General features: G+C 39.9%; 1 protein-coding gene across 11 annotated transcripts in view; it reads left to right on the top strand.

Annotated features, from left to right (window-relative positions):
• The window catches only part of Arhgef9 (Cdc42 guanine nucleotide exchange factor 9), a 308,119-nt gene that overhangs the window by 178,546 nt on the left and 102,604 nt on the right, over nucleotides 1–26,969 (top strand). For 3 of the 11 annotated variants that reach the window (XM_057759311.1, XM_057759309.1, XM_057759307.1), the window contains exons 1-2: nucleotides 39–164; nucleotides 693–737. The exons of 2 other annotated variants lie outside the window; for them this stretch is intronic. In XM_057759311.1, coding sequence (XP_057615294.1) covers nucleotides 156–164; nucleotides 693–737 — 54 coding nt within the window. In that variant the 5' untranslated portion in view covers nucleotides 39–155. Of the gene's footprint in view, nucleotides 1–22; nucleotides 165–692; nucleotides 738–26,969 lie in introns of those variants that run through there. 6 more of the 11 variants (XM_057759306.1, XM_057759301.1, XM_057759305.1 and 3 more) reach the window with 6 other exon arrangements.

Raw genomic sequence — 26,969 nt, 5'->3', positions numbered from 1 at the left:
GAACTCTCACTTTGATTTCATCCCAAGAGCCTCCGAGGGGGAAAAATCGAGAGAGACAGTCTGAGACAGGGAAAGAGAGGGAGAGAAAGAACAAGCTTTCTTACTCAGGGGGGAAAACGTTTTTTGAGCTTCAACATGGCCTCGCTGTGATATGTATGACGTTGGTATATTATCTCTCCCTAAATCTTTTGTCATGTCTTGTCTTTTAAATTTGCCTGTGAGTGTAGTTGCTTATTGCTTGAGTAAAATTGTTGGTAAGAAATGTTTTCTGTTTAAGTGTGCATGTTCATATGCATTCTTTATGTGACGTTTGCAGAACTAGCTGTGTCTTGTTAAGGTGGCTTTGCTATTTGTGATGTTTTGTTAACTCATTCTCTTAAAAACTACCTTTGAACTCTGTTATGAAATTTTAATCAAAATTTCTCTCTTGCTATCAGAATACATTCGGGTTTGTTTGGGGCTGGGGTTGGAGGAAAGTATTTCTGGAAGAGCATGCTGAATTTTTTGGCATTCGGTGAAAGTCTTGCACTGGTTGTTTAGAGAGGAAGAAAAACCTATGCAAGAAACGGATTTATGGAAAATAATCTCTAAACGAGGAGCAAGAATTTGGGAAGTGACACACTGGGGTGCCTTGAGTTGGCACTTAGTAACTGTGTCCTTTGAATTTCAATTTTGCTGTTCCGGGTTTCCAGTTTCTGATTTGGAAAGCTGCCACCGCTAAAACATTTGCTAAAGCAGTAAGTGTCACTTTCTTTGCTATCACGGAGTAGAACAAAAAGTATTTCTTTACATTTTAAATTAGCAAGAGAGGATTTTGACAAGATGTTTGGGCTCATTTTTCCAGATGTTATACCCCATGATTTGAATTTGAGGATTTTTTTTTTCTGTGTCTCACGCAGAAAACAAAATCCGGCATCTTATATAGTTTGTGACTAATAGTATTGGGTATTAATAGTATTGGGCTTGGTTCCTTTGGGTTAATATCATTTGCGGTGGTCGTCATGAACTACTTTACATAGAAGTTGATAGTGCTGATGAGATTTATTTCCTTGTTTGTTGCTTAAGAACAGAGGTCTCTGAAACAGTCTTGCAACTGTAAGTATGTAATGTGCTAAATTAAGAGTTTGAACACAAAAAAGTATGTGTAATGGGATGCAAGCTTGGGAAACGTGAGCTAGCTGGTGTTCCAGTTTGAGATATGTCTTATATAGGCATTGTGGTATTTGCTGTTATTGCTGTTTTTATATATTATATATACATATATATTATATATACATATATATATTTCTGTTTTTGCTGAGATACCTCTTGGCAAAGCTAAGTAAACAATTGTTTCTGATACCAGTGTGTACATAGTATTTGCTTTTTTCTTTTTTCTTTTTTGCTCTTCTTTCTCTTTGCTGGTGCAGGCAGATATTCCTCATTCTGTTGCTTACCTGACTTGAAACAGTGCCATTTCTGGCTCATACAGCAGTGAATCATGCCACATACACGCCCACACACATGCTTCTAGCTATACTCATGTGGGTGGCTGCTCATGTGTGATGTGCAAATCAGCTAGCATTATGCTGTCAATTTTCAGGTCTTGTTCAGTCTCTTTGGAAATGGTTATTGAGGGGGCATTGAAATTGTCCTGATACATCAAGAGAACATTATTTAATGGCGTCAGTTGAGGTTTTGAACCTTAAGGTATAATCTGGTTGACTCACTGTGAGAAGCTAAGCTGGTTTTTTTCCTCCTCATTTGGTACATGATAGAAGTATGATTTGAGAAGTTTGCTAGCAGTGGTTTCATATTTAGCATCCTTTGGTCTCTTTGTGACGGCCACTTGGGTGGAAATAAGAACCTCATTCAAATGAGAATCTTGTATAATTTTTTAAAAATTGTCTTACTTGTTTGCTTCAGAGAAATATTTAAAGTAAGCTTGTTGTTTTTGAGACAATCTTGAAGAGTGGAGAAAAGCTCAATCCTGGGTAGCTGCAGATCTGTTTTCTCCATTCACTGGTTGTTTAACAGTGGACTTCTTTTCCTCCTCTCTCCCCAGTGAGTTTGGGATTCCCTATAACATTGACAGTTGTTCCAGGTGACTTCGAAGTTCTAGCATTCTGTGATTTTGGGCACCCATAAGGGCTTGAAGTCAGAGGGAAATGAAAAGGAAAATGAATTATTAACCAAAGGGACTGGGAGAGAAATATATATATATATATATATATATATATATATATATATATATAGTGTCTGATATCTGCAGAATACATTTTTCCCTAAGGGATTTTGTTATTGTTTGCTACCTGGTCAAGAAATAGGAACCCCAACACTAGAATGCGTTTGACTCTTTATTTTATTTTAAAGGGGAGAGGAGTTTCTATAGCTAGTTTTTGACCCAGGTTTATGACTAAGTAATGTCATGAAATGCCTGACAAAGCCTTGCCAGAAAGCCTTCGGGAATGGATGTGGGTGTGGTGGTGTCAGATATTTGTGGATGTAGGTGCATATTCATCTGTGTGTGGTGGTGGGGGGGGTTGCAAATACTCCTGAGAGTGGATGGAGAGTGTTTGATAGCATCGAGTTGCACAGTTCTAAAGAGCCTTTGCTAGGGCTGGATGAATGTCTCCTGTCATCACCTAAAACCTTTCAGGCTAGAATAGAGGAGTACTTTGAACGAGCCCTACCATCAATAATTTAAGGTATAAAGGCTCATACTTTACAAATTCAATTCAAGAGCTGTTACTAGTGAGACAACAAGCCACCTCAGAGCAGCCAGAGGTAAGTTTAGGGAGTAGACAACAGGGTGCTGGTGTGACTTTAATTCTGTGCCTTCTAAAGTCTTTATATTTCCCCTTCAAATATGCGAATGCATGCACCAGGAGAAGGAAATGTAAGAAAATGAGACACATTCCTGCTCCTTTCTGCCTTTTTCATAACTTTCCCTTTTCCTCACTCATCTGTCACCCTAAGTGCTTGAGATGTAAGGAAGAGGATAGGCTTTTGAGTTCTGATTTGTTTAAACTTTTTCTTATAAAGCCCTTTAGTTCCCTTCCTTAGTCTCTTATCCTTTTGCATAAAGGATAAGCTTTTGCTACTGGGAGGGTGCTAAATCCATGCTAAGGGATTTTAGCCCTCAGCTCACCACCCGGGAGTTAAATAAAATGCCTTATACTGGTATCCTAGTAACCCATGAATCACCCTGCAACCACTGAGCTTCAGAACCCACTCTTTAAAGGTACAGGCACTCTAGTCTCTCTTCAACAGAAGCTGGAAGTCAGCAAAACTGGAAGAGATGCTCTTTAGGGAAGAACAAGATAAAAACAAACTCTATATTCACAGGACATGGTGACTGTTTATTGGAAAATGGTTCGAGTTCCACTCTCTCTTTACTTACTACCCTCATTTTGAAGATTAACCAAGCCACTTCACTGCCCGCCTTTAGTGTAGGCCTTGAAAGAAACATTTTACAGCAATTTTTGGCTTTAGGCAGTGAGACAGTGAAGTGATAATTTAGTGAGAACGAACTGACCAGCATATTTTATTCATCAAGACAGGTCTCACCTGTCAAGACCTGCAATATCTGCTTCTGTAGTTTGCTGGAATTTTGTTTGTAGCTCAGGGAAGCTTGCCAGCCCAGCTGTAGTGCATGACAGCTGTGAGTGTTCTTTTTCTGTGTTTTGGTAGTGTCTGACTGGGAAGTGGGGCAAGTTAGGAAAGTCGTTTGGATTGCTGATGTGATAAATCGGGCTTGGGCTCTCGTTCACCTGTGTGATTGTGTGTGTGTGTGTGTGTGTGTGTGTGTAAGTTTTCACAGAGCTTAGGGATCACAATAAACTTATGGATGTGTGGTGAGGTTCAGATTCAGAGTCACAGAAGAGACACTGGTGGTAGCAACGATGGTACTGAATGTCCTCTTTAGCTTATCTGCTACCATTGCCTCTGATCCCATGGTGTGCAATGTGAAAATTGAGCCTTTGTTCCCAGAATACCTCTTGCAAAGCATCTACATACATATCTAGTGGTTTGGGTTTTTTTTTGGTAAGAAGTGTAATGGAGGAAGCAAATCTTCGATTTTTCTAGCCCTTTCTAGCCCTATTTAAAGCTTTGCAACTTCTCTAGGCTATGTCTCTGGCTTTCCAAGAATCCTTTATTAAAGCTTAGTTCTTCCAATATGTGCCCAGAGTGTCTCCTTCTGTCCCTATGGATCTAGCACTCTAGAATATTTAATTCATTATGCTTTGCCCTGGCACCAAAGTACAACGTGGAAAAACTAGAAAGGAGAAAGGCCTCCAGGAAAGAAGCTGTTAATGGCTATGTCAGTAACACATTGTCAATGCATGGTCCTATAAAGTTTGCAAAGTGATTGTACATCTTTTCTAATTTCACATCATATTAGCCATTTGAAATGGGTAGGGATGCTTGCTGTTCCCTGACTTATAGTGGAAAAGAGTAAAGGTGAGAAGAGTTGGCGGGTATGCCTTTCTAACAGTGAAGTAGCAACATCAGAGTTGATCTTTTGCAGTCAGTGTGAAGCTGAAAGGGGTCAGCTGAAGAGGGAGCTGTGGATGAGTCATTCCTGAAGTCACGTGACTCCTCTGGATTTGCACTCTTACATTTTTAGTGCTTTATAAGACCTTTCATTTATATAGTACTTTTGAAAAAAAAAAGTTAGTCCATAAAATGTCATGAAAAAAATCACCAAACAGTTGTGTTTAGCCAGTCTTATGAAAAGAAAATGTCACTATTTTGAATCTTCAAGGTAAAAGCCAAAGTGAATTGCTGAAACCTAAGATACAAAATGTTTTGGAGGAACTAAGTTTTCATGCAGTTGTTCTTTTGGAGGCACATATTCTTTTATATATTGATTTTCAGATGTGTTAGCCAGGATTGGGTAGGTTGTCTAGTATTCACAGACCCTCGACTGCCTAGTCCAGCACCAAAAATTAGAAACCAAGAGCAACAACAAAAACCATGCTACTCAAACTGATCATGCTGCTCAACCTAGCACCCAGCTAAGATCAAATATGCAGGGGCTCTGATTTTTCTGGGAAATGAATGATTGAATGTAAACCTCCTCCAGCCGATTCAGATATGCAGCATACTCTTTTGGGTTTAGTACAGTCCTTTTTTGACATTGGTCTTTTAAGTCAGTTTAGGTTTTTTTTTTTGTTTCAAAACTTGTCATATTTTGTTTTGATTGGTCTATTCTTGTAACTCCAAGAGTTTTAATTTTTTCTCAGTCTGTGTAAGAAATTCGGGTTTTCTTTCTAGCACTGTATCAGTTAAAATTTTTTTTTTTTTTTTTTTTTTTTTTGGTTTTTTCGAGACAGGGTTTCTCTGCGGTTTTGGAGCCTGTCCTGGAACTAGCTCTTGTAGACCAGGCTGGTCTCGAACTCACAGAGATCCGCCTGCCTCTGCCTCTGCCTCCCGAGTGCTGGGATTAAAGGCGTGCGCCACCACCGCCCGGCCCAGTTAAAATATTTTTATGTGTATGTACTGTTTCAGACTTTTGGAGGTTTGAAGTTGTTAATATCATACAAAAGATTAGCAATTTCTAGTAGTACTGCATTATTTGAAATTTGAAAAAGCATTACACAAGTTGATTCAAAGACTGTTCTGTATGATGAAATTAGTAATACTCCTTTGATATCTTAATAGTGCCTCCTTTTGAAGTTGGAGTCTCTCAGTTTTTCTATGTATTTGGTCAATAAGTGCTGGCTTCATCTATTAGTGCCATTATCTGTCCTACCATTGTGTTGATGAGGACAAAATTGCATGAGATTTGTTTTGTATGCTTTATGGGCACAAGGATACACCGCATTTATAGCTATTATCTGTCAAGCTAATGGTCTCATTAGAAAAATAATATGTTGCTTGGCATCTCACTTCTGGTAAGTATTATTGCAGGCTCCACAGTGCCCTGTTTTCTTTCAGTGTCCACAAATCAGGTATTTTCTAATTGGGTACAAAATTTAGCTGAAGGTCAGTCGCATAGTTGGAATTTTTGCTTGTCGGGAATGTTAAACATCATGGATATAGCTTTAAAACAGAATATATTTTTGTTTTAAGGGTTCTGTAAGCTGCCTGATTTCCTTTTTGCTTTGCCAAATTCTTTCCATTAACCCAGTAGTTCTTTGCCTTGCTATATGTTAGTATCACCTTGGGGAAATAACAAGACTAAGAGTTCATAGACTCTCTCTTTTGGAGTTGGTTACAGTGTGCCTTTCACATCAATATTTTTCTAAAAGCGACCAAAAATGGGAAAGTGTGGCTGGGGTGGAATGATTCAGAGGAAGTATTAGCTTGCCCTGATTGTAGTTTCATATATATATATGAATATGAACGATCTGCAGATTCGAACAATATATAGGAATTATGGGAGCCATGAGGAGTTCCATAGGCTTATGTCCATTTCAAGGAGACTCTACCCTAGGCAAAGAGTAGTGTGGTACCAGACTACTTTTTAAAAACTGAGTCGATTCTCTGTATTTACAGGTTCTACTGCATCCACAAATAGAAAAAATTAGAAGAGAAATCCATATGTAGAATGTAGTATAGTAACTATTTTTATAGCATTTACATTGTGTTGGCTATTTAAATAGTCTAGAGGTGTTTTTAAAAACTTGGAAGGTTGAGCTTCATGTATAGCACAGTGTTACAGCTCAATGTATGTGAAGCTCTGGGTTCTATCCCAAGTACTAGAGTAAAAACAATAAAGTATAAAGAAGGACATTCATAGGGTATAATATTGTATTTTTTTAATATTGTATTTTTGTATTTGAAGGGAGTCCAGGAACCAATATCCAAGGGATACCAAGGAACAACTATAATCAGTTTTATTATTTGATAGTTTGAATCTTTTAGTAGCATCATTTTCTGTATAGTTGCTGTATTGATGCATATTCTGCTAGTTTCCTAAGTGACTATAAATAAATTACTTTTACCTTCTGAAGTTTGTTTTCATCATTTGCAAAATAAGGATAGTTAGATGGTTTCACATATTTTTTCCATCTCAAATAATCAGTGCTAACTTTCTATTTAATATTATTTAAATGCTGCAGGCAATACAGTGGTTCATTTCAACAGCCTTGGAATCGTAGGATGGCTATGGAAGTAATAGATCTGCCTTTGTAATTACACTTGGAATAGGTTTTCTCTGTAGCAAGTGAAACTTGGATTGCATTCTTTGAGCCAGCTACTGGCCATTGAGAAAGAAAGGAATCCCTTACTGATTTGAGTAGTAGTTGTATGCCAGTTTGGAATTCAGCTTGTTAAAAAGACATGTCATATGAGTAGTTGAGAATTGTCTTTTATAAATACAGAACCAATCTCATAGGTATGGAGAAAACTAGGAGTTAAGGACTGGCTGCCTTGACAGCTTAGAGCCACTTTGAACATTAAGAAGTCATTCATTTGGTTAGTACTAGTACTGCCAGTAGTATATAAGTAAGATACTCAACCAAGTCCCCTAGCAGCTCCATTGTTTAGGAAATGAGACTCCGAAGAATTAAGCCAACTTTCTTAATGTTACACCAAAGGAAGTGGTAGGTAGTGCCTGACCTAGAACTCAGCCCTCCGTCACTACCTCTTGCACTGCCTTGTGTGTAGTCACATTGTGGTTAGGATGTAGCTACAACTCTGAGAATTAAAGGGGTCCTCTGACATACTGCAGTAGTCATTAAGAGGCTTTGAAGCATGAACTAAAGAGGGAGACAAGAGTAGAAGTTGAGAGGAATGTGTCCGAGTTTAGCTCTTCCCTGCCTTTGCCAGTCTTCTGTGCTAGTTGCTGGCCTACTTTGAACAACCGAGCTTCTAGCAACGATGTTGAGAGTTGATAGGAGAAAAGTGGCAGTTGTGTGTGTGCTCAGAGGACAGTATATAGAAGACAGACCTGTAGAAGAAGAAAGTACTAGAAAAAGTCAGGCTCTGACTCTTTACCCACCTTGCCGCCAGATCAAGGTCTCTGCCTCAGTTTCTATGTTGCTAAAATTAAGTGGTTTTAATAGAGAAGTCTTTTTATTTATTTATTTATTTATTTATTTATTTATTTATTTAGGTTTTTCGAGACAGGGTTTCCCTGTATAACAGTCCTAGCTGTCATGGGAGCTCCTAGCTCTTGTAGACCAGGCTGGCCTCAAACTCACAGGGATTCACCTGCCTCTGCCTCCCGAGTGCTGGGATTAAAGGCATGTGCCACCACCGCTTAGCTGAAGAGTCATGTTTTCAAGGAAGGAAAAAACTCTACATAAGAAAGGAGAATGTAGAATGGGTCTGGTTTCAAAGCACCTTATGACAGAAATAGAGAAGAGATTGGAAAGGTACAGGTTCTCACTTTGTCAATGCATACCTTACCTACTAGGGGGATTAGGGAGAAGGATGCCTTTTCCCAGTGGGAGACAGAATACCCATGGATGGGTGTATGGCTAAGGTTAGAATTGCCTATGGGGAAGAGATGAAAATACCTGACCAGTCTGAGTACACTGCTTCACTCCTTTCATACAAGGAAGAAAACTAAGACACAGTCGGAATCCGGTGTCCAAGGTTGCAGCGATGGGTCTAGGGTCCTGATTCCTCATATCAGGTTCTTGGCCATTGTAAACCAGTATCCTTTTCCCAGGATTCTGGATCTATACTTCCTGGGGTCTGAATGTTTTTTCAGATTTGGTTGAAGTAAGAAAGCTGAAGAGAGAAGAAGAGTATTATGTAACCTCCCATAGGGGAGCTGGCCTTTGGGTGCTAGGCAGTGGGAAAAAAGTGACAGGAACACAGAATCTTCTGTAAACCACATTAGCTTTCTTGAGGCAGTGAAGCTGTGGATGCAGCCCTATGCTGAGTAATCTCACCCTCAGGGTCCAGAGCAGGCCAGTACTGTTCATCTACAGCCAGCTCTTGGAATGGCTCTGGCAGCCGATTTCTCCGCCTGCCTGCCTTCATTAGAGGAGGAGAAGCCATGCACCTCCATGCCCAGCTGGCTGCAGAAAGGATGTGCTAAGATCCCACCCCCACCCACTCTGAGTGGTGCCTAAAGGCAATAGTTACTTTTAGCTAAGCCTCCCACAGCCTCTCCTCCACCCACATTCTTCCTGCCTCCTCTTGGTGAATGCTGCTGGTTGGCAAGAGGGCTGAGTAGTGGGTGCCTTGGTTTTCGGATAAAGGCACAGGAGGAGCGAGGTGTCTCTACGAGGGCCTCTAATAAACTAGGCACCGTGGTGGAGCTCAGAACAAAGGCAAAATGATGACATTATTTTGTACTTAGGACGAAACGGTAGTGGAGGGGTTTATTAATAATTTTGGATCTTGCAACCAGCCAAGTGATGTGCAAATCGAGATTAAATTGCACAGGAATACTTAAGATTTCCTAAACCATCCATATGCTTTAAGGAAAAGGAACAGGCACTAGTTGATACTTGATTCTTGACTTTCCCTGTTTGATGTTAGGCTATATTTTTAGTGGGTTTCAGACTTTGTGTCACCTGAATTTTCCTGTGACCTTGTCAAGGAGGTATGCTGGAGACGGAGGAAAATGAGATGCAAAGACTCAATTATTATATAATTGCTTTCAGCTTGATCTAGACTCACACTGGAAGTTACAGTGTCATTTAGTCATTCCAGACAACTTTATCGACTACAAAGGAGACATCAGAGCTGTCTTAGGTCTAATCCTCTCACTGTGGAAGCTGAGGAACTAGACACCGGGAGGACAATAGTTGCCTAGGGAAACACGATACAATTGTAGTAAGGCTAAAGCTAGAGCATTTCTCAATAATGATGCGAGTTCCGAACCCATCAGATGTGCTAACCACTCTGGTCTTTCCTTCCAGAGGTGACTTTAGAAACCTTTATGTGTTCATGGAAACTAGGGGTCTGTGACAATGGGCAGGGCACGACAACCTCTCTGACTTGATTTTTCTCACTTATGAGTGGAGCCTCATAATCTCAGAGCTCTCTGAGGCAGAGAGATCTGTGGGTGGCTGATACAGTGGAGGGGTTTGATACTCCATACTCCCTGAATACAGAGGACATGCTTATAGGAAGCCAGTCACTGAGTGCCCTTGAACAACTCCATTTGTCTCTGTAGCTAACTTCTCTCCACCATAGCAGAGAGTATTCTTGTTCTGTCTCTTGGAAAGAAAAGGCTTTATGATCCATCCTGTGCTTGGATTCGTGGTGAAAAGCTGGGGTAATTTTTTCAACATGAAGCTCTCTTTTATTTATCCCCAGCTCTATTCTCTGTGGAGCCACACACATGTTGCTATGAATAGCAAACCAGTTTTCACTCTCCCTATCTCCTGCAAAGCTAAAAGAGGAGCTTGGAAGACAGCCCAAATTAATTGTATTATTATTTAGCACCTTTTCATGTCCCTCAAGCCTGAACTACCTAAGCACGCTGCAATTAAAAAACAGCCCTTGGCCCCCAGATCTTTGGCTAAGATTTGTTGTATATATTATTAGGTTTTCTTAATATGATTTGGAGTTGTTTTGAAATCACAAGCTTTTGACCAATGACCTACATAGAAGAAGTGACTGTTCTCCATCTTTAACTCTGTCATTTAGTTCAGAAATATCTCCTCCATGCTCTGGGGGCAGATGAAAAAGATAAAAACGAGAGAGCAGTGAAGCCTGAGATCGGAGATTGGTAATTTCTTGAGAAACGCAGGTAGACCCCGACTATCGCCCACCCCAAAAAAGCCCACAATAATAATTAATAAATGAGAACCATCATAGTTCTGTATTGCTTTACTGACTCAGATCAGTGGTGCTTTAAAAGCGGTGGTATGCTAGGCAGAGCTAGCTATTCCTAGTCCTTGGATACTTTGAACAAGGAACTCATCCTAAAGCTGCTTTGTGCCCTTTGCTTTTATCTAGGTCTTTTTCTTTTTTAATAAAAACTAGTTAGCCAGGCACCTTTAATCCCAGTACTCGGGGGGCAGAGTCAGGCCGATCTCTGTGAGTTTAGGGCCTGGCCTACAGATTGAGATCTAGGCCAGCTAGGACTATATAACACAGTGACACCCTGTCTCAAAAAACAAAATAATAATAATAATAATTAATAAAAAGCTAGTCAAGACATCAGGAAGAACTGAGTGGAGGATACCACTGGGTAGCTCTAGCCTTGCTAACACTAAGCCACTAGCTAGCATTTCAGGTATTCCATGTATGCTAAGTCTATCCCCATATCTATTATCTAAGAATGCCTGAGAAGCCTTACCACATGTAGGAAAATTATCTAAGTTTGGTAGCCCATTGTGCCCTGATTACTTGGGATGTTTTCTCCGAAGATTTATAGAGATTTGCTCTTAAAGAGTGGGCCTTGATCTTAAAGTCTGCACATTAAGCCAGGCATAGTGTGGCTCATACCTATAATTCCTGCACTCAGGAGCCTATGTCAAGAGTATTGCCATGAATTAAATGCTCTCCTGGACTACATAGTGAGTTTTAGGCAGCATGTCTATAGTGCGAGACTCTGTCTCATAAAACAGATCCAAATGCTGCCCTACCTCCTATCAGGTACAATGATTGAGATAAACCATACATATTTTCCCTGGGCTTTATTGAATAGTATATGCCTTTGAGGCATTGTTTAAGCTTATATTCCCGTTTACGAAGGCCCCTGGGAAAATGGGTGTTGGATGTCTGACTGAAATTTTCCTTTGTCTAGACGGGATTTAACTGGGATAAGACATTTCAGATGCTAATTTACAGTTACATATCTGCATTCTGATACATTATGGTAGGGAGAAACAAAATTAACCCACGGTACTTACGGTGAGAAATCACTAAATGAGTGAGAAAGAAGTCACACATTAAGCCTGTTTTGTCCTTGTGTTGCTTAGGAAGTTGAAGCATAAGCACAGGCAAGCAACTGCTTGAAGACTTCAAGTTGGTATTGTATCTGTTCAGTACTTGCTGCTGGACTCACAGTGTGAATATCTCTCAATAAATTACTGGAAATGAAATTTGAACCCATATTCTCTGACTAGTTCTTGTGCAGATTGACCCAGGAGTAGTGAAGGGAAGCTGTTAAATTGTTGGGAAGTAAAACTGGTTTATCTTCATTGTCTAGTAGTGCCCTTTATCCATACCCATACATGCATGTACACTCAAGTCACTTGTGATATATACAGCACACTCAGGCACACATGTGGCACACACTTGGGATACGTAGGGCATACACAGTTGGCGAGTACTTTTACATGTGCATACATAAAGCACAAATATTCACTGCCCTTCTAACATTTGAACATTCTCAACAAAAGTAAGATATATACAGGATCACATGTGGTATACTTGCATATATTTTAATGTTTAAACATGTGTATACTACATACCTATATACACATGGAACACACTCAGATGTATGAATGAATATGCTTTAATACCCCATCCCTGGGCACACACTTAGATTCCTTAAAGACAAAATGCTAAGGACACACTTGGAAAAACATTCCACAATGACAACGTGAGAGATTCTTGAATACAACTATAGGACACACTCACATATGCCCGACACACCTGTGCAGAATGTGTCCTAACCCTGGGGCCAACCTGGACGTGTACCTTTCTTCTTCTTTGCGGTAATGACAGGTTTCTGGTCTTCTCTGGTGGACCTCTCATCAGCTTGCTCTGGCCTCCTTTATCTTCTAAGCGATAATGACAGGTTTCTGGTCATCTCTGTTGGACCTCTTATCAGCGTCCTTTGGCCTTCTTTGCTTCATCTTTGCCATCAGGCATAGGAAAGCAGGAAGAAAAGTAATAAAATTGATGTTAAAGATGGTTTTGTTTTCCTTATGGCAGGCTCCATAAGGAAAACAAAACTCAGATGTGAGACCCCAGAGGTGAGTAAACAGGCAGATAGAAAAAGAATGGAAAAAAAGCAAATTGGCACTGATCAGTCTAATTACAAAACATTACAGAGTGATGCAATTATAAAGCAGTATCCTAGAAAAGATAAAGTAACCTAATATTGAAGTCCATTTTCCTTGGAGCTGAAATAATACCTTGGATCAGAACTTATATCTGAGTTGTAGATGGGAGATTTGAGGGTGAGTGATAAGACGCATAAAGACAGGCACCATTGGTCAATGACCCAACTCTTGCATTAGATCTGGGCTGACAGACCAGTCACAATCTTAATGGTCACAACTAAGACCCTAAGCACAACGGCTTAGGCCATTTGTCCCCATTAAAGAGGACCTACTATTTTTAGAATTCCTCAAGCTAGAAACCAGGTCATGGTGTCCAGAGGAAGAGTTTTTGGCTTTCGGTACTGCAGTCTGGAGCTGGAAGCAGGTGACCCTAAACTGGATAAAGGGTGGGAAGCAGTGTGACAGGTAACCGATGTGTACCACCTGTAGAAACCGCTCTTCAGAAGGAGCTTCATAACCTTTGCTGCATTCCCATTGACTGTTAAAGCCTGGAGACATTTATCAGCTTTGGACTCAACCTCAAGCAACAGGAGTTCCAATTGATACTCTTCCTTTCTGGGCTGAGCCTGTTTGTTTCCACTTGCTTGTCTGGGTCTCATTCAGTCCACTTCTGAAAAGCATGACAATTACCCTCAAATGATGTTGAGTCTCTAAGATTCAAAATGGTTTTTAGATGTACTTGATCTCCACTCCAAAATCTGCATCTCCTCCGTCCTTGAGCTGGCTTAAGTGGCATAGAAAGAAGAATCCTAAAAAGGACCATGGGAAGTCAAGCAATGTCCCTTGATAGGGTCAGGTTTCTTAAAGTCATGCTGGTTTTGCTTCCACTCACATGGCTTTTTGATGTCAAGTCAGCCTGCTAGGAAAGACACCGGGTTTGCAACATTTACGTGATCAAATAGCTGAGGTTCATCAGGAGGTCAGTGGAGTGACTGAAGGGAGGCATCACGGACACGATCTTTCCCTAAAACCAAGAGAGGCAACCCTAGACTGCCTGTACTTGCCTTCTGCTTGAGGAAGCACCCTAGGGTGTCAGCTTTGGCTCCATGAGAGAAAATATTTCAAAGAGTTTATACTTACGGGCATCTACTTTGTTTTCTCTACTTTTATTTTTTTGAGGGGGAGATCAGGAACTAGGATATATAGTTTAGGTTCCCTTCCAGTCCCAGATATTGTGAACAAAATTTAACTGAACTTCAATTTCCTGTTCTATAAAATAGGCTTAACCGTAACATCTCATGGGATTTGGGTTATAAGAATACATTTTGACAAAGGATATGGAAAGTGTTATTTGAAACATCAAAAGTGGGTCTGTACTGTTTGAAATGTTAGGATTTCATTCAGGTTACAGTTACAGTCAGTTCAGGGGTAGTCAGGCGCTTATCTTGCCTTCCCCATACTTCTAAATTTTACTTGTTCCCATCTCCTGCTCCTGCCTCTAAAACCTGCTTAAAATATCAAGATAGCAGAATAGCTCAAAGGCAACCTCATCTTTTCATTAAAGTAGATTGTCTTATTTGCTTTTCTATTGCTGTGATAAAGTACCCTGCTGCCTTAATCACTGTTCTATTGCTGTGAAGAGACACCATGACCAAGGCAACTTATAAAGGAAAGGATTTAATTAGGCGCTTGCTCACCAGAAGGTTAGCTCATTTTCATCATAGGGCAAACATGGGAGCAGGGAGGCATGGTAGTGGTGCGGTAGCTGAGACTTTACATTCAGATCTGCAGGCAGGAGACAGAGAGAGACATGAGACTGGGCTTGGTGTAGATTTTTGAAACCTCAAAGCTCATTCCCAGTGATACACCTCCTCCCACAATGCCACATCTCCTAATCCTTCGTGAGCAGCCCACCAACTGTGGGCCCAGCATTCAGATATATGAGTCTATGGGGCCATTTTCATTCATACCACTACACCTCTAAAAGCAACTTCAGTGAGAAAGTGTTGATTTGTGCTCACAGTTGAAGGGTATATTCCATCATGGTGGAGAAGTCAAGGTAACAGGTGCTTAAAGCAACTGATCACATGTCTTACATAATCAGGAAGCAGAAGGCAATGGATGTGTTCATCTAGCTTTCTCCTTATATAGACTAAGACACTGGATTTTGGAAAGGTCTTACCCACATTCATGGTAGGTCTTCTCCCCTTAATGAATCTAATCAAGACATTCTCCCAAAATATGCCTAGAGGCTGTCTAAATCTAAATAATCCCTTGTAGGTGTACCTGGAGACTGGTCTAGATAACTCCATGTCTTGTCAAGTTGATAATCAACACTAACCATCACGTAACCTAATTCAGGTGGTGGGATTGTCCAAATTATTACGGTAAATAATTAGGCCAGACTTATACATAGCCTATTCTTATTTCATTTGTTTTTCAACTAGCAGTTGCATTTCAGATTGAATTTGAGTTAGAAATTTCTAAGCCTACATTTCTGGTTGTGAGGAAGATTCTGGGGTGTCTGTATTCAGCCTTCATTCTGAGATGTTCATACTCCTCAGTCCATAGAAGCGTTGGATCTATTTGAGAGCTGGAAAAGAGGATAAAGCAAAGACTGGCTGTAGTAATGAGGGGATAATGTGTGTAGAACTGTGAAGAAAATACTACCAGAAATATCTAAAGTGATAATCCCCTACGTGAAGCTTATTCGCTTATGGAAAAATATTAGACAATAAAAATGTTTGTGTTGAGTTTATAATTAACTTCCTCATCATTTCCAACCCTTTCCATGTCCTGCCTCCTGCCCCCTCTCAAATATATTACCTCTTCTTTTTAATTACTGTTACATATACATATGCAAATAAATATGTAAATTCAACCAGCTGAATCAATTTAGTGTTGTTTGATGTATGTTTTTAGGGCTCAGCACTTGGTATTGGATAACCATATAGGGTATTCCTTCCTCTCTCCATGGTCGTTAATTGCCTATAGCTCTTCATCTAGGGATGACTCTATGACATTTCCTTCATACACATTGGTATGTCTACTGGTGTTGTCATTGTTCAGGTCTTATTTGGGCAACTATATTGTTGAGATTTCATGGGTCCAGCTTCCCGTTTTACATCTAAACGACGCACAGTCTTGCAGCAGGCTTCTTGGTCCTCAGCTCTTATAATCTTTGTATTCCTTCCTTCATGTTCTCTGAGCCTTATATATGGAGGATATATCAGTTGCAGATATATCAGTTGGAGCTGATCACCCCAAAGTCAGTTACTTTTTGCATTTGACTGTGTCTTTCTGTAATGTAATAATTATATAATTATAATTATATTAGTAAAGTGCCAGTAGTAGGTTCTTCTTTAAGATCCATGATCTCACTGACCCTTGGTAGTTGGCTAAATTTTCAATATCAGGCATGATTTTCTTCCTGTTGAAGGGGTATTATGTCCAATTAGAAAGCATTTCATTACCAGCAAGATGTAAATGCCACTATTATACCTTTAAGGATATTTTCCTTGTTGGTCATGTTTGTGGTTCATAAGTGTCACAGTTGGGTAGGACTATTGATTACTTTCAATAGTCTTTCAGCTCAGATCCAGCTGAAATTCTATGAGTATAGTGTCTTCAGTATAGGAACCAGTCGTCAAATTCTGGGAAGCATCAAGGTAAACAGCAGTAGCCTATATTGTTTTAGGAATCACTTGGACTTCTCTGATCAACAACTCAAAAGGAAGTTGAAGTTTCTCATGCCTGATACTGGGGGTTTTGTTAGTTACTAGTTCTAGATAGATGCATTATCATCCCAACTAACATAACTTTATTTAAAATGTATGTGCGTATAGTTATATGTAGTATATGTAATTTTAGGTAAGCATAAACTAATCTTCATTATGGTTTCAAAAATTCTTAGTGCTATTTGTTCTTCCTCTATTGTCTTCCATTATCCTGCCCCAATTATAGCACCCATATTTCATTTTCCATTTCATAACACCCGTATCTCATTATTCCCAACTCCAGTCTCTTGCCAACCCTAAGATGGCTCCCTTAGTTAGGATATATACTTCGCTGCTCCCGTATCCACCCTTCCTATATCCCAACCATCCCAATCCCCCGAGCTCCTCCCATTCTCCCCTTCTCATGTTTCTCATCCCATTTCCCCTTTGCCCCATGCCACCTCACCCGCAAGTTCCCAGTTTTTGCCCTGCAATCTTGTCTACTTCCCCTCTCCAGGCGGATGACTATACGATTTTCTTTGGGTTCACTTTCTTATTTAGCTTCTCTAGGATAACAAATTATATGCTCAATGTCCTTTATTTATGGCTAGAAACCGATTATGAGTGAGTACATCCCATGTTCCTCTTTTTGGGTCTGGGATACCTCACTCAGGATAGTGTTTTCTATTTCCATCCATTTGCACGCAAAATTCGAGAAGTCATTGTTTTTTACCGCTGAGTAGTACTCTAATATGTATATATTCCACACTTTCTTCATCCATTCCTCCAACTCCAGAGCTCTTTACCCACCCCCATGGCACTTCTTTTGAAATATCTGTTTCTCATTTTTTTAAAATTAAAATTTAATTACATTTCCCCTTCACGTTTCTTCCTCCAACCCCTCCCATGTACTCTCTCAAAACATGGCCTCTTTTTTTTTTTCATTCTTGCTGTGTGTGTGCGTGTGTATTACTAATACATATAAATACAAATGACTCAGTTCATACGATGTTACTTCTATATATATGATCACTTGGCATTAGATAACCAATTTGGGGCCTCTCTCCTGGAAAGATTATTTCTTCCACTTTCAGCATTCCTTAGTTGCTTATAGTTCTTTGTCTAGTGTTGGGACCCCATGAGATTTTTTCCTTTCATGTTAGCTTGTTTTGGTGTCCGTGTTGAGATCTTGTTTAGGTAGCCATGTTGAGATTTATTGCTGTAGCTTCTCTGACATTTATAGAAGATACAATCTCACAGCAAACTTCCAATTTCTCCAGTTCTTATACTCTTTCTGCCCCCTCTTCTGCTGTGATCTCTGAGCCTCTGGTACAGTTGTGTTGTAGCTGTATCTCTGCCTTTTGGAAAGGGTTGTTTTCTTGATGATTGGTGAGACCTATACTTATGTGTGAGTAAAAGGATAAATAGTTAGAATGTAATAAGGAATTAAGTTGGTTTAGTAACATGATAGTTGTACATTCTCTTCTAAAATCCATGACCTCACTATCCCCAGGTAGTTGGCCATGTTTTCCAGTACCAGGCATAATTCACCTCTTGTCGTTGTTGGTTATTGGTATTTGGGACACTGTTGCACCCTTAAAGGTTACCCTATTTTTCTGGTAGTTATTGTGGTTCATAGGCATCATAGCTAGGTAGGATTGCTGACTGTTTCCCTCCTTTAGTTGGTTGCATGACATCTTACTGTACTATGAAAGCTAGTCCTCAGGGAGGCTTTTGGGTAAGTTCCAGCCTAGGGACCTTTGGGCCCTGTGTCTGAAGTGCAGGATGTCTTCAGCAGTAGGGACTTATTTCAACCTCTGTGAGACAACAAAGGGCAACAGCAAGAACTTAGAATGTTTTGGGAGTGTCTTGGACAACCCTGATCAACATGTCAAAAGGGAGATACCTATGCTTGGAGTTGGGTTTGCTGTTAGATAGTCTGTGCATCTTGCTGGGAGCCATTAGTCACCCAAATGAAAACACATGAACTTTTATGTATATGGATATACAGATTTAACATGTATTAAATGTGATTTTAGGTAAATAGATAATTCTTCTAGACAATCTTACTTTGACCTGGGATTCTTCTGCATCTGTGCCTATAATTTAAACATTTTTTTATTTTCATGGTGTCCCACATTTCCTTAACATTCCTTTCCTCCCTGCCCCCTCCGTGTGTGTGTGTGTGTGTTTAATTTTGTATATTTTTTGACTTTATGATCTATCTCATGCCTTACTTGATCCATTCTACTGGCAATACTTTCCCCTGAGTCTTCAATTTTGTTATTGAGTTTTTCATTTCCACCTTAATTTCAACTTTAGTTTCTCTTCAACATTTCTGTCTCTTTATTGGATTTGGTTTTCAGTCCTGGATTGTCTCTACCATTTCATTTATACTTATATTTGTATTTCCTTGGGTATTAATCAAGCATTCTCTTTGAATTCATTCTCTTTAAGTTTACTGAGCCTTTGATTTGTGTCTTCTTTAAACTCCGTGAATTCTTTGATCAATATTATGACTGTCCTTTTAAGTTCTGTGTCCTGTGGTTCATCTAGGTAATTCTCATTGTAGAACATTTCCATTGGGCTAGTGAATTTGGTGGAACGACATACTGTCTTGATTTTTCATATTGTTTTTCAAATGAGACCTGGGCATATGTGCTTCTTTCATTGAATGTGGATCTCATGTGGACACAACAGGCTATGCTGGTCCATAGGATGTACCACTAGACACAAACCTGGAAGTTGTGAAGTGTACAGAAGAGGCTCACTAGTTTGGGCTGGAGTCCTTATGAGACTCAGAGTAATGTAAGAATTCAAAATGGTGTAGGCAGTGTAGGATCAGGTAGACTTACTAGATTGTGTTGTAGAACAAGATGTGTCCTTTGTCCTGGGCCTGGAGGATAGATCTGTTGTACCCCCACCCCATCCCATCCCTACTGCCATGGGTTGACTGGAATGTGGTAATTGTGCTGAGTACCACAAATAGCTTATTGTGTCTCTATGCCATGTAAGAGAGCTAGAGAGCCTCTGGTTGGGTCAGATCTATGATCTGGCTAGTCCCAAAGAGAGGGAGAGGATCTAGGAAGAGGTTATGATTTCTGGTAAGCAGAAAACAACTAAGAGGTTGTGTCAGGGAACACGGGTAGGTAACCCCTGTCTCTGTGCTATTGAATAGACTAAAGGGTCTCCGGTTGGGAGCAGTCAGTCTATGATCTGGCCAATGCCAAAGAGATGCGCAGGAGCTGGTAGGATACCATGATCCCTGGAAAACAGTCAAAATCGTCAGAGTGGAGAGGGCTATACTTGGAAGCTCAGATGGTTTTCCAGAGGGTTCCTGGAAGGAAGGACCTATGATCTGGGGAGTCCCAAGAAGAGGGAAAGAGGTCAGGATAAAAAATCAGGGTCCCTGGAAAGCAGCTGAGAGGCGACCAGTGTAGGGTGGAAGGCTGTACCAGTGAGTGCAGGTCTAGAAATTCTTGGTATATTAGTTGCTTAATCTCATTGATCTTGCCATTTTTATTGATTAGGAGATTTTATGGAGTGTATACTGTATCAAGTAGTATTTAGCTATCGGGTTTAATATAGTCTTCTATTTTAAATTTTTGAAAATGTACTTTTATTATGCATTTTCATAATTTATTTGTTTCCCCACTCCCTCTCTTCTCAAGCATCTGATTCCCCACTGCACTCCAATGGCCCCATTTTTGCTTTCATGTCTTATGTATTTTATCTTTCTCTCTCTCTCCTTTTTGAGACAGAGTTTCTTTGTGTAACCTTGGCCGCCCTGGAACTCACTCTGTAGACAAGGTTGGCCTTGAACTCACAGAGATCCACCTGCCTCTGCCTCCTGAGTGCTAGGATTAAAGGCCTGTGCCACCACTGCCTGGGGCTTTCTGTCTCTTTTTAAAAAATCTCCTCCCTCCCTGTTTTCCTGAAGTCTCTTCTTTCTCCTTCCATTCATTTTTTTTAAATAATTTGTATTGTTATATTTGAGGTTTACAATATAATAGTATGGGGCACATGTAGATGGTAAAATTATAATAATAAAACACATTGATGTATGATTAAATATCTATGATTAACATACAGTTAAAGAACTAAACTCTAGTTTTTGACAACAGAGGTTTATAGAACAAAAACAAATGCCAGCCATTCTTGTAAAAGATTCAGACTTAGTTTCTAATGTTAGCTCTGCTGTTCACTGAATTAACACCATAGGAACCTTTTCTGTTGGAGCCTTGATTTTCTTACCTGTAAAATAGAGGGCTGAATTAGTTCTAATAGCTCTTAAGGGTCTCCTATTATAATCACTTGTATGTGGACCCACTGATTTTCAGGCTCTTGAGCCCCACCCGAAGTCAAAAAGAGCAACTTTGAGCCCTAGAACCTTATTAGATGCTCTGTCCCGTAATCAGTGGCCCTGGATCCTGTACGTTCTCCACCCTGACACCCTCTACCTAGTCCAGACATGCATATGCCTTATATAAGCTTGACTGACCTATTTGAAGTACTTTTATTTAAGCCCAATCATTTTTTTGCAGACATAGACCTAGTGCAATTTCTCTAGGGCCCTGAGAGTCTCTTGTATTCTGTTGAAGTCTAGGTTTTGATAATGTATCCTTCTAAATCTTTAGCAAGATTTGAGGGGAAGTCAGAGCAAGCAGTTTCAATGCCCGAGGCCTGACCCAGTCATTGTGCTCTGTCGTCTACCATTTACTGAATGCTTGCCAGAAACGCGGGCCTGTGACAGGAGAAACATGGTCTACTGGTCATGAAGACTATTGACAAGGACTAGGTGTTTAACCCAGGTTGGAGTTGCTTTTTTCTCTCCGGAGTCTATAGGCAGAGAAAAATCGAGGAGCCACTGGAAACCATCTTTTACTTTCTGATGGACTGTTTAAATGCAGTTTCCTCTTTGAGCAGGAGACATATTCTCTTTGGAAATGAATACCAAGGTCAGGAGCTTAAACTTTTGTCTTAGGAGATTATATCAAGTAGACTTTAAGGTGATTTAAGTGGATTGAAATATGTTTCTCCTCTCTGTTCTCTAGATGTGGGCATTACTATGTTGAATAAATGATGTTCTTGTTCTAGCCACCTTAGCCAGATGGTCACATTTGGACATTGGATCCATTAGTTTCTGTTCCAACCTGGCTCTTCCTCCTTTCCTCCCCCCACCTACAGTCCTCTTTTCCCAGCAAGATTTTTAACACGACATCTGTCAAATGGATGAAAAAAAAAATGACTTCTTCTCTTTGCCTTGCCCACCCACCCTCTGGCTATGGTGTTGATTATAGAGCTATGCATGTGGGTGGGTACAGAGGACAAATTCTTCATGCAGTTCTAGCCCCCTCCTCCTACCCTTCTGGAAGCCTATGGGCTTTTTAGGCAGGAAACTCCAAGACTGAAGTTCAAATCACAGACTGGGGAAAACTGAAACCCCAAGAACTATTCATAGTAACCCAAGAAAAATAACTTAGAATTCGACTGTGGATTTTAAGATCGTTTTAGGTTACCTAAGTGACTTGGCACTGTTTGAGCGCCTCTGGCTTGCCTCTAGCAACAAGCAGATTGAAGACGGAAGCAAGCAGGTCTCAATGTCCTAGAAAGAAGTAAAAAGCAACAGTTGTCATTGTTTCCTCCATTAAAAATGGGTTTTACTTGCCGTCATCTTTTTCTTTCTCTTATGGCCACAAGATACATTTGTTGAGCTGTAACAAAACCCAGTGTAAAACTGCAAAAAAGAAAAAAAAATTAGATGCCAACTAAATTTAACAAGCTTGTAAGCCCCTTGGATACATATTGTATGAATAGATTATTTGTCCACATACTCTGTTTTACAACCTGACGGAAATGCTAACTCCCTTACTGATCCACTGGAGAGATTGTCTGTTTTTTAGGACTCATGATAGTCACAGAAGTTTGAAAAAGAGGTTAACAACAATGCAGTTTATTGTAGATTAAGCAGATGTTCTATAGCTGCTACGCAAGTGATATTATTTGTAGAATTATATTCTGCTTTACAATTTTAACTTCTCCTAGTTGTTATTTACATTTTATTCTTGGTAGAAATTACTAAAAGTGGCAGAGGGAGAGGAGCAGATCCTGGCTGGAGTTATCAGTGAGAGGAATAAAGAGCAGGTGACCCAGATCACATAGGAAGAAGCAGCTTGGCTATAGAGTATGGCTACATCAGAGGCATAAATGTAGGATTGTATCTTGCTATAAAATCCAATTTGGCAATCCAGGCTGGGATTGTAGTTCAGTGGTAGAGCACCTTGCTTAGTATATGTAAGATCCTGGGCTTAATCTGAAGAATCACATGAAGAAAAAGAAAAAAAGAAGGTTCCTGCCCAGATAGAGACAAGGATTAGATTCAGAGATGGGACTAATTTACGCAAAGATTTTAGAGATTGATAATAGGGAGTTACTAAATCTTCATGAGTGATATCAGTAAGGAAAATTAAAAAATACATCAAGCTACTCCTTACAGTAACTTGAAGAGGGAAACATGTGGGAGGTGGAAGACTAGTTAGAAGGCAGCTTGAGGTGATGAGGACCAGATCTAAGAAGGGATAGTAGTTAGAAGGCAGCTTGAGGTAATGAGGACCAGATCTAAAAAAGGATGGTAGTTAGAAGGCAGCTTGAGGTGATGAGGACCAGATCTAAGAAGGGATAGTAGTTAGAAGGCAGCTTGAGGTGATGAGGACCAGATCTAAAAAAGGATGGTAGTTAGAAGGCAGCTTGAGGTGATGAGGACCAGATCTAAGAAGGGATAGTAGTTAGAAGGCAGCTTGAGGTGATGAGGACCAGATCTAAGAAGGGATAATGGAGGTGAAGAAAGCTAGATCTGACTGGGAGATATACGGAAGAAAGAAGTAAGTAAAGTGGAATTTTGTAAAGTAGGAAAACTTAGGAAGGAAAGGAATATGACAAATTTTATGTTTCATTGGAGGTGAAAACAGGCATTTGCAAGGATGGAACTGGAGGCATATGGGAGCAAATGTTACGATAAGGAATGACTTCTCTGGTGACCTAAGCAGAGAACAAAAATCAAAATATCTATTGATTTTTTTTTTTTATGGAGCAGCCAAAGGCTAAAATGCAAAACCCATTCCTCAGTTTTCCTAGCCGTTCTGGGAAAATGCAGGCAGAAGCCTATGCTTTAATGTAATGTCATCTAGTCTCTGCATGAGTTCTCATTTTCCTCAGCAATGGTCCATAAAAGAGACATCCATTAAGCCCAAGGAAAGGGTAAGAAGAAATAAACTGCAGAAAATGAAATCTTTGTCCTTTATCCTTTGAAGAACTAAAGTATTTATCACAACAGGATGCCCAAAGTGAGAGGGAATTGAGGGATCAATTTAATTTCAGTGTGCCATATGACTGATTAAATTTTAGACAGAGGGCTAGGTAGATGACTCAGTTGGTAAAGTGCTTGTTGTGTAAATATGGGGGACGGAGTTATATATGAGGCACCTGTGTTAAAGGTCAGGCTCTGTGCCACACACTGGTAATCTCATTCCTATGGCAATGGAGACAGGAGGTCTCCAAGATTTGCTGTCTAGCCATTTGAACTAAATTTGCAAGCTTCGTGTTCACTGAGAGACCCTATGTCACAATAAGGTGCACGGTCAGAGGCGATCGCTCAGCAGGTAAAAGCTCATACTGTAACTCCAGTGCCAGGTGATTCAGCACCCTCTTCTGGCATCTGCAGACGCCCCCACACATATGCACATATGCATACACTACCACAGACACAAATAAAAGAGTAAAATAAAGTGTACCTGCACACACACACACAGAGAGAGAGAGAGAGAGAGAGAGAGAGAGAGAGAGAGAGAGAGACAGAGAGAGAGAGAGAGAGAGAGAGAGAGAGAGAGAGAGAGAGAGAGCACGTTATTCAGTGAGGTTACTGGCAAGATTTTTCCAGTAGCCATTTGGAGCCCCTTTTATATACTGTGGTGGTTCTTAGGTGTTGTTGCAGCAGCCTGGGTTATAACTTGTCAAAAAAACGGGGATGGTTGTTCTTTAACACTTTTGGATAAACAGTCAGCATCTATTTACAAAACTGTTTTAAAAGGATAGCTTATCTACTCTAAGAGAACATAAAATCCTGACTTGTCTTAAATATAACTTAGAGAAAACCAGGAAATGGAACTTAGCTCTTGTTCATGCTTAGGCATTGAGAAAAAGGGACATCTGAGGGGAAAAGGACAAATGAAACGTCATAGGGAGGTAACAGCCTTCCTCCATAGCCTTCCTTTTCCTCCTATGTATATTTCTAGAAGGCAGACCTTGCACAGTTACCATAACAACAGTTGGAACATTTGTTATTCTTTACAACACATAGTGGTTTGTGTTTAAATTTTAAAAGTTATTTTATATGTGTGGGTCTTTTACCTGCATGTTGATATGTATACCATGTGTGCGCTTGGTGCCTGTGGAGTTGATTAGAGAACTTTGGAACCCCTGAAATTGACATTGCAGATGATTGTGGACCTCCCTGTGGGCTGGGAATCAAACCCAGGTTTTCTGGAAGAGCAACCAGTGCTCTTAATTGCTGAGCCATCTCACCAGTCCCAGTAGTTCACTTTTTAAATGTATTCTGCTTCTTGATATTAAACTTTAATATTCTGCTAGCCAGTCAGGTTAATAATTAAGTATCTATTTTGGAGGGGTTATATTGTTCAACAAAAGGGAAAGAATAAAAAGAATAAAACAAGTGATACAATTCTTAAAAACTGAGTGAGGACTGTGATCTTAGGGTGCTTTATGCCATTGGGCATACATTTTACATGACCATAAATATCCTCAGACATCTACCAACTACGGATGAAAGCCCTGTAGTTAGGCAGGGAACAGTGGGGGCAGAGAAACCAAACTCCATGGTTGCATAGGGATTTCTGGGGAGAATGAATCATCAGGAGATGAAAGGACAGTCCTTAGATGAGAGTTCTGACTTCCTGGATTAAAATAAGCCTTCATCCTTTTACTCATATCCTAGAGTATTTTCAGTGTACATATTGAAGGTACTATGTGCCCCACTTATTGGTAAATCTCAAGAAGAACTAATATGTATTTGGTGCTGCATCCAGCATGCCTTGGGAATTGGAAGTTAATTTGTTAGCTATCATAGGAGTGCTATTCCATGGCCTAGAAATATTTGTTTCCATGCTAGAGTAGTTAAGTACCATCTCCTTGCTTTATATTGGGATTTCAGGATGAAGTGTGGAGGCAATTGGCAATCAGGACTTTTGGTGGGAAGTGAGGCAGAAAGTAGAGGGAAAATAGCGAATGGAATTCCTGGTAGAGTCACTCCCAAATGACTTTTCTTGGCTTTATTTACAGTGATCTGCTGCCAGCTTTATTTCAATTTGTTTCTTTGGCTATTTTTCTAGTCCCCATCTCCCTTTGTTATTAACTTTTAAGGTTTATGGCTTTTTCTCATAATTCTGTCCTCCGAGACAGAATTTATTGGTTTCTACAATTTCTTCAAGAACTTTCCATCTCTCTCTTCCTCTGACTTCTCTTGAAATTCTAACATATTTATGTATTCAATTAACTCCCCTCCATGTTTAACACATTCAAAAGTTTATTGGTCATCAACTCTTTTCCTTCAAAGTCTTCATCATTTCCTAATATTGCTTATATTTTAATAGCCACACTTAGGACTGATATCATCTCCTCCATCAACTTTGACCTCATTTCCTTCAAACTAAATCTAAGCCTTTTCACATATAACTCCAGATGACTTAACCTCCATCTTCAGCCTCAAGTATCCCGCTATTTCCCTCAGCATATGTCATTCACTTATCTTTTAAATCATACTTCAGTGCTACCTAAAACCTTTCGTGGATCTCAGGAGCTATGCAGAATGCCTCCTACCCATGAAGTCTTACAGGATATTAAGTCCAAGTCTTTCTAGGCATTGTATATTTGTCATGTTAATCCACCCTTTCTGTAATCTTGCCTTTTGAAGCAGACTTTATCCTGTTTCATAGATGAAGAAACTGAAGTCCAAGGTTGCATAGTTGGAGTCTCTTGCGTTTGGCTTTTGTAAAATTGTGCTCCTCTGTATTTCTGTTGCATGCTGACAGCTCCACTTTGTTTTGTTCCTTTGATTTTTCCATTTTTCACCTTATATCATCACTACTATTTTCTAAAGTAACAAAGTTCAGAATCAAAAGTAGATTTTCATGTTGTTTGAAAGGCTTTTTGATCTTTAAGCATGAATAACCGCAGTGAGCAGATCTGTGCACACAGCAGGTCATTGAATGCATGCTGGATGAAAAATGAATGTGTGGGGTACGTAAATGTATGAAAACCTTGTAGCAAATTAAAATTTAATTCTGTCCATAAAATGAATACATATGACCAGTTTTTAGCTCAAATT

The sequence above is a fragment of the Chionomys nivalis genome, chromosome X (assembly GCF_950005125.1).
Source record: "Chionomys nivalis chromosome X, mChiNiv1.1, whole genome shotgun sequence".
NCBI classification, from domain to species: Eukaryota; Metazoa; Chordata; class Mammalia; order Rodentia; family Cricetidae; genus Chionomys; species Chionomys nivalis.
This window is presented reverse-complemented; position numbering and strand designations above follow the sequence as displayed.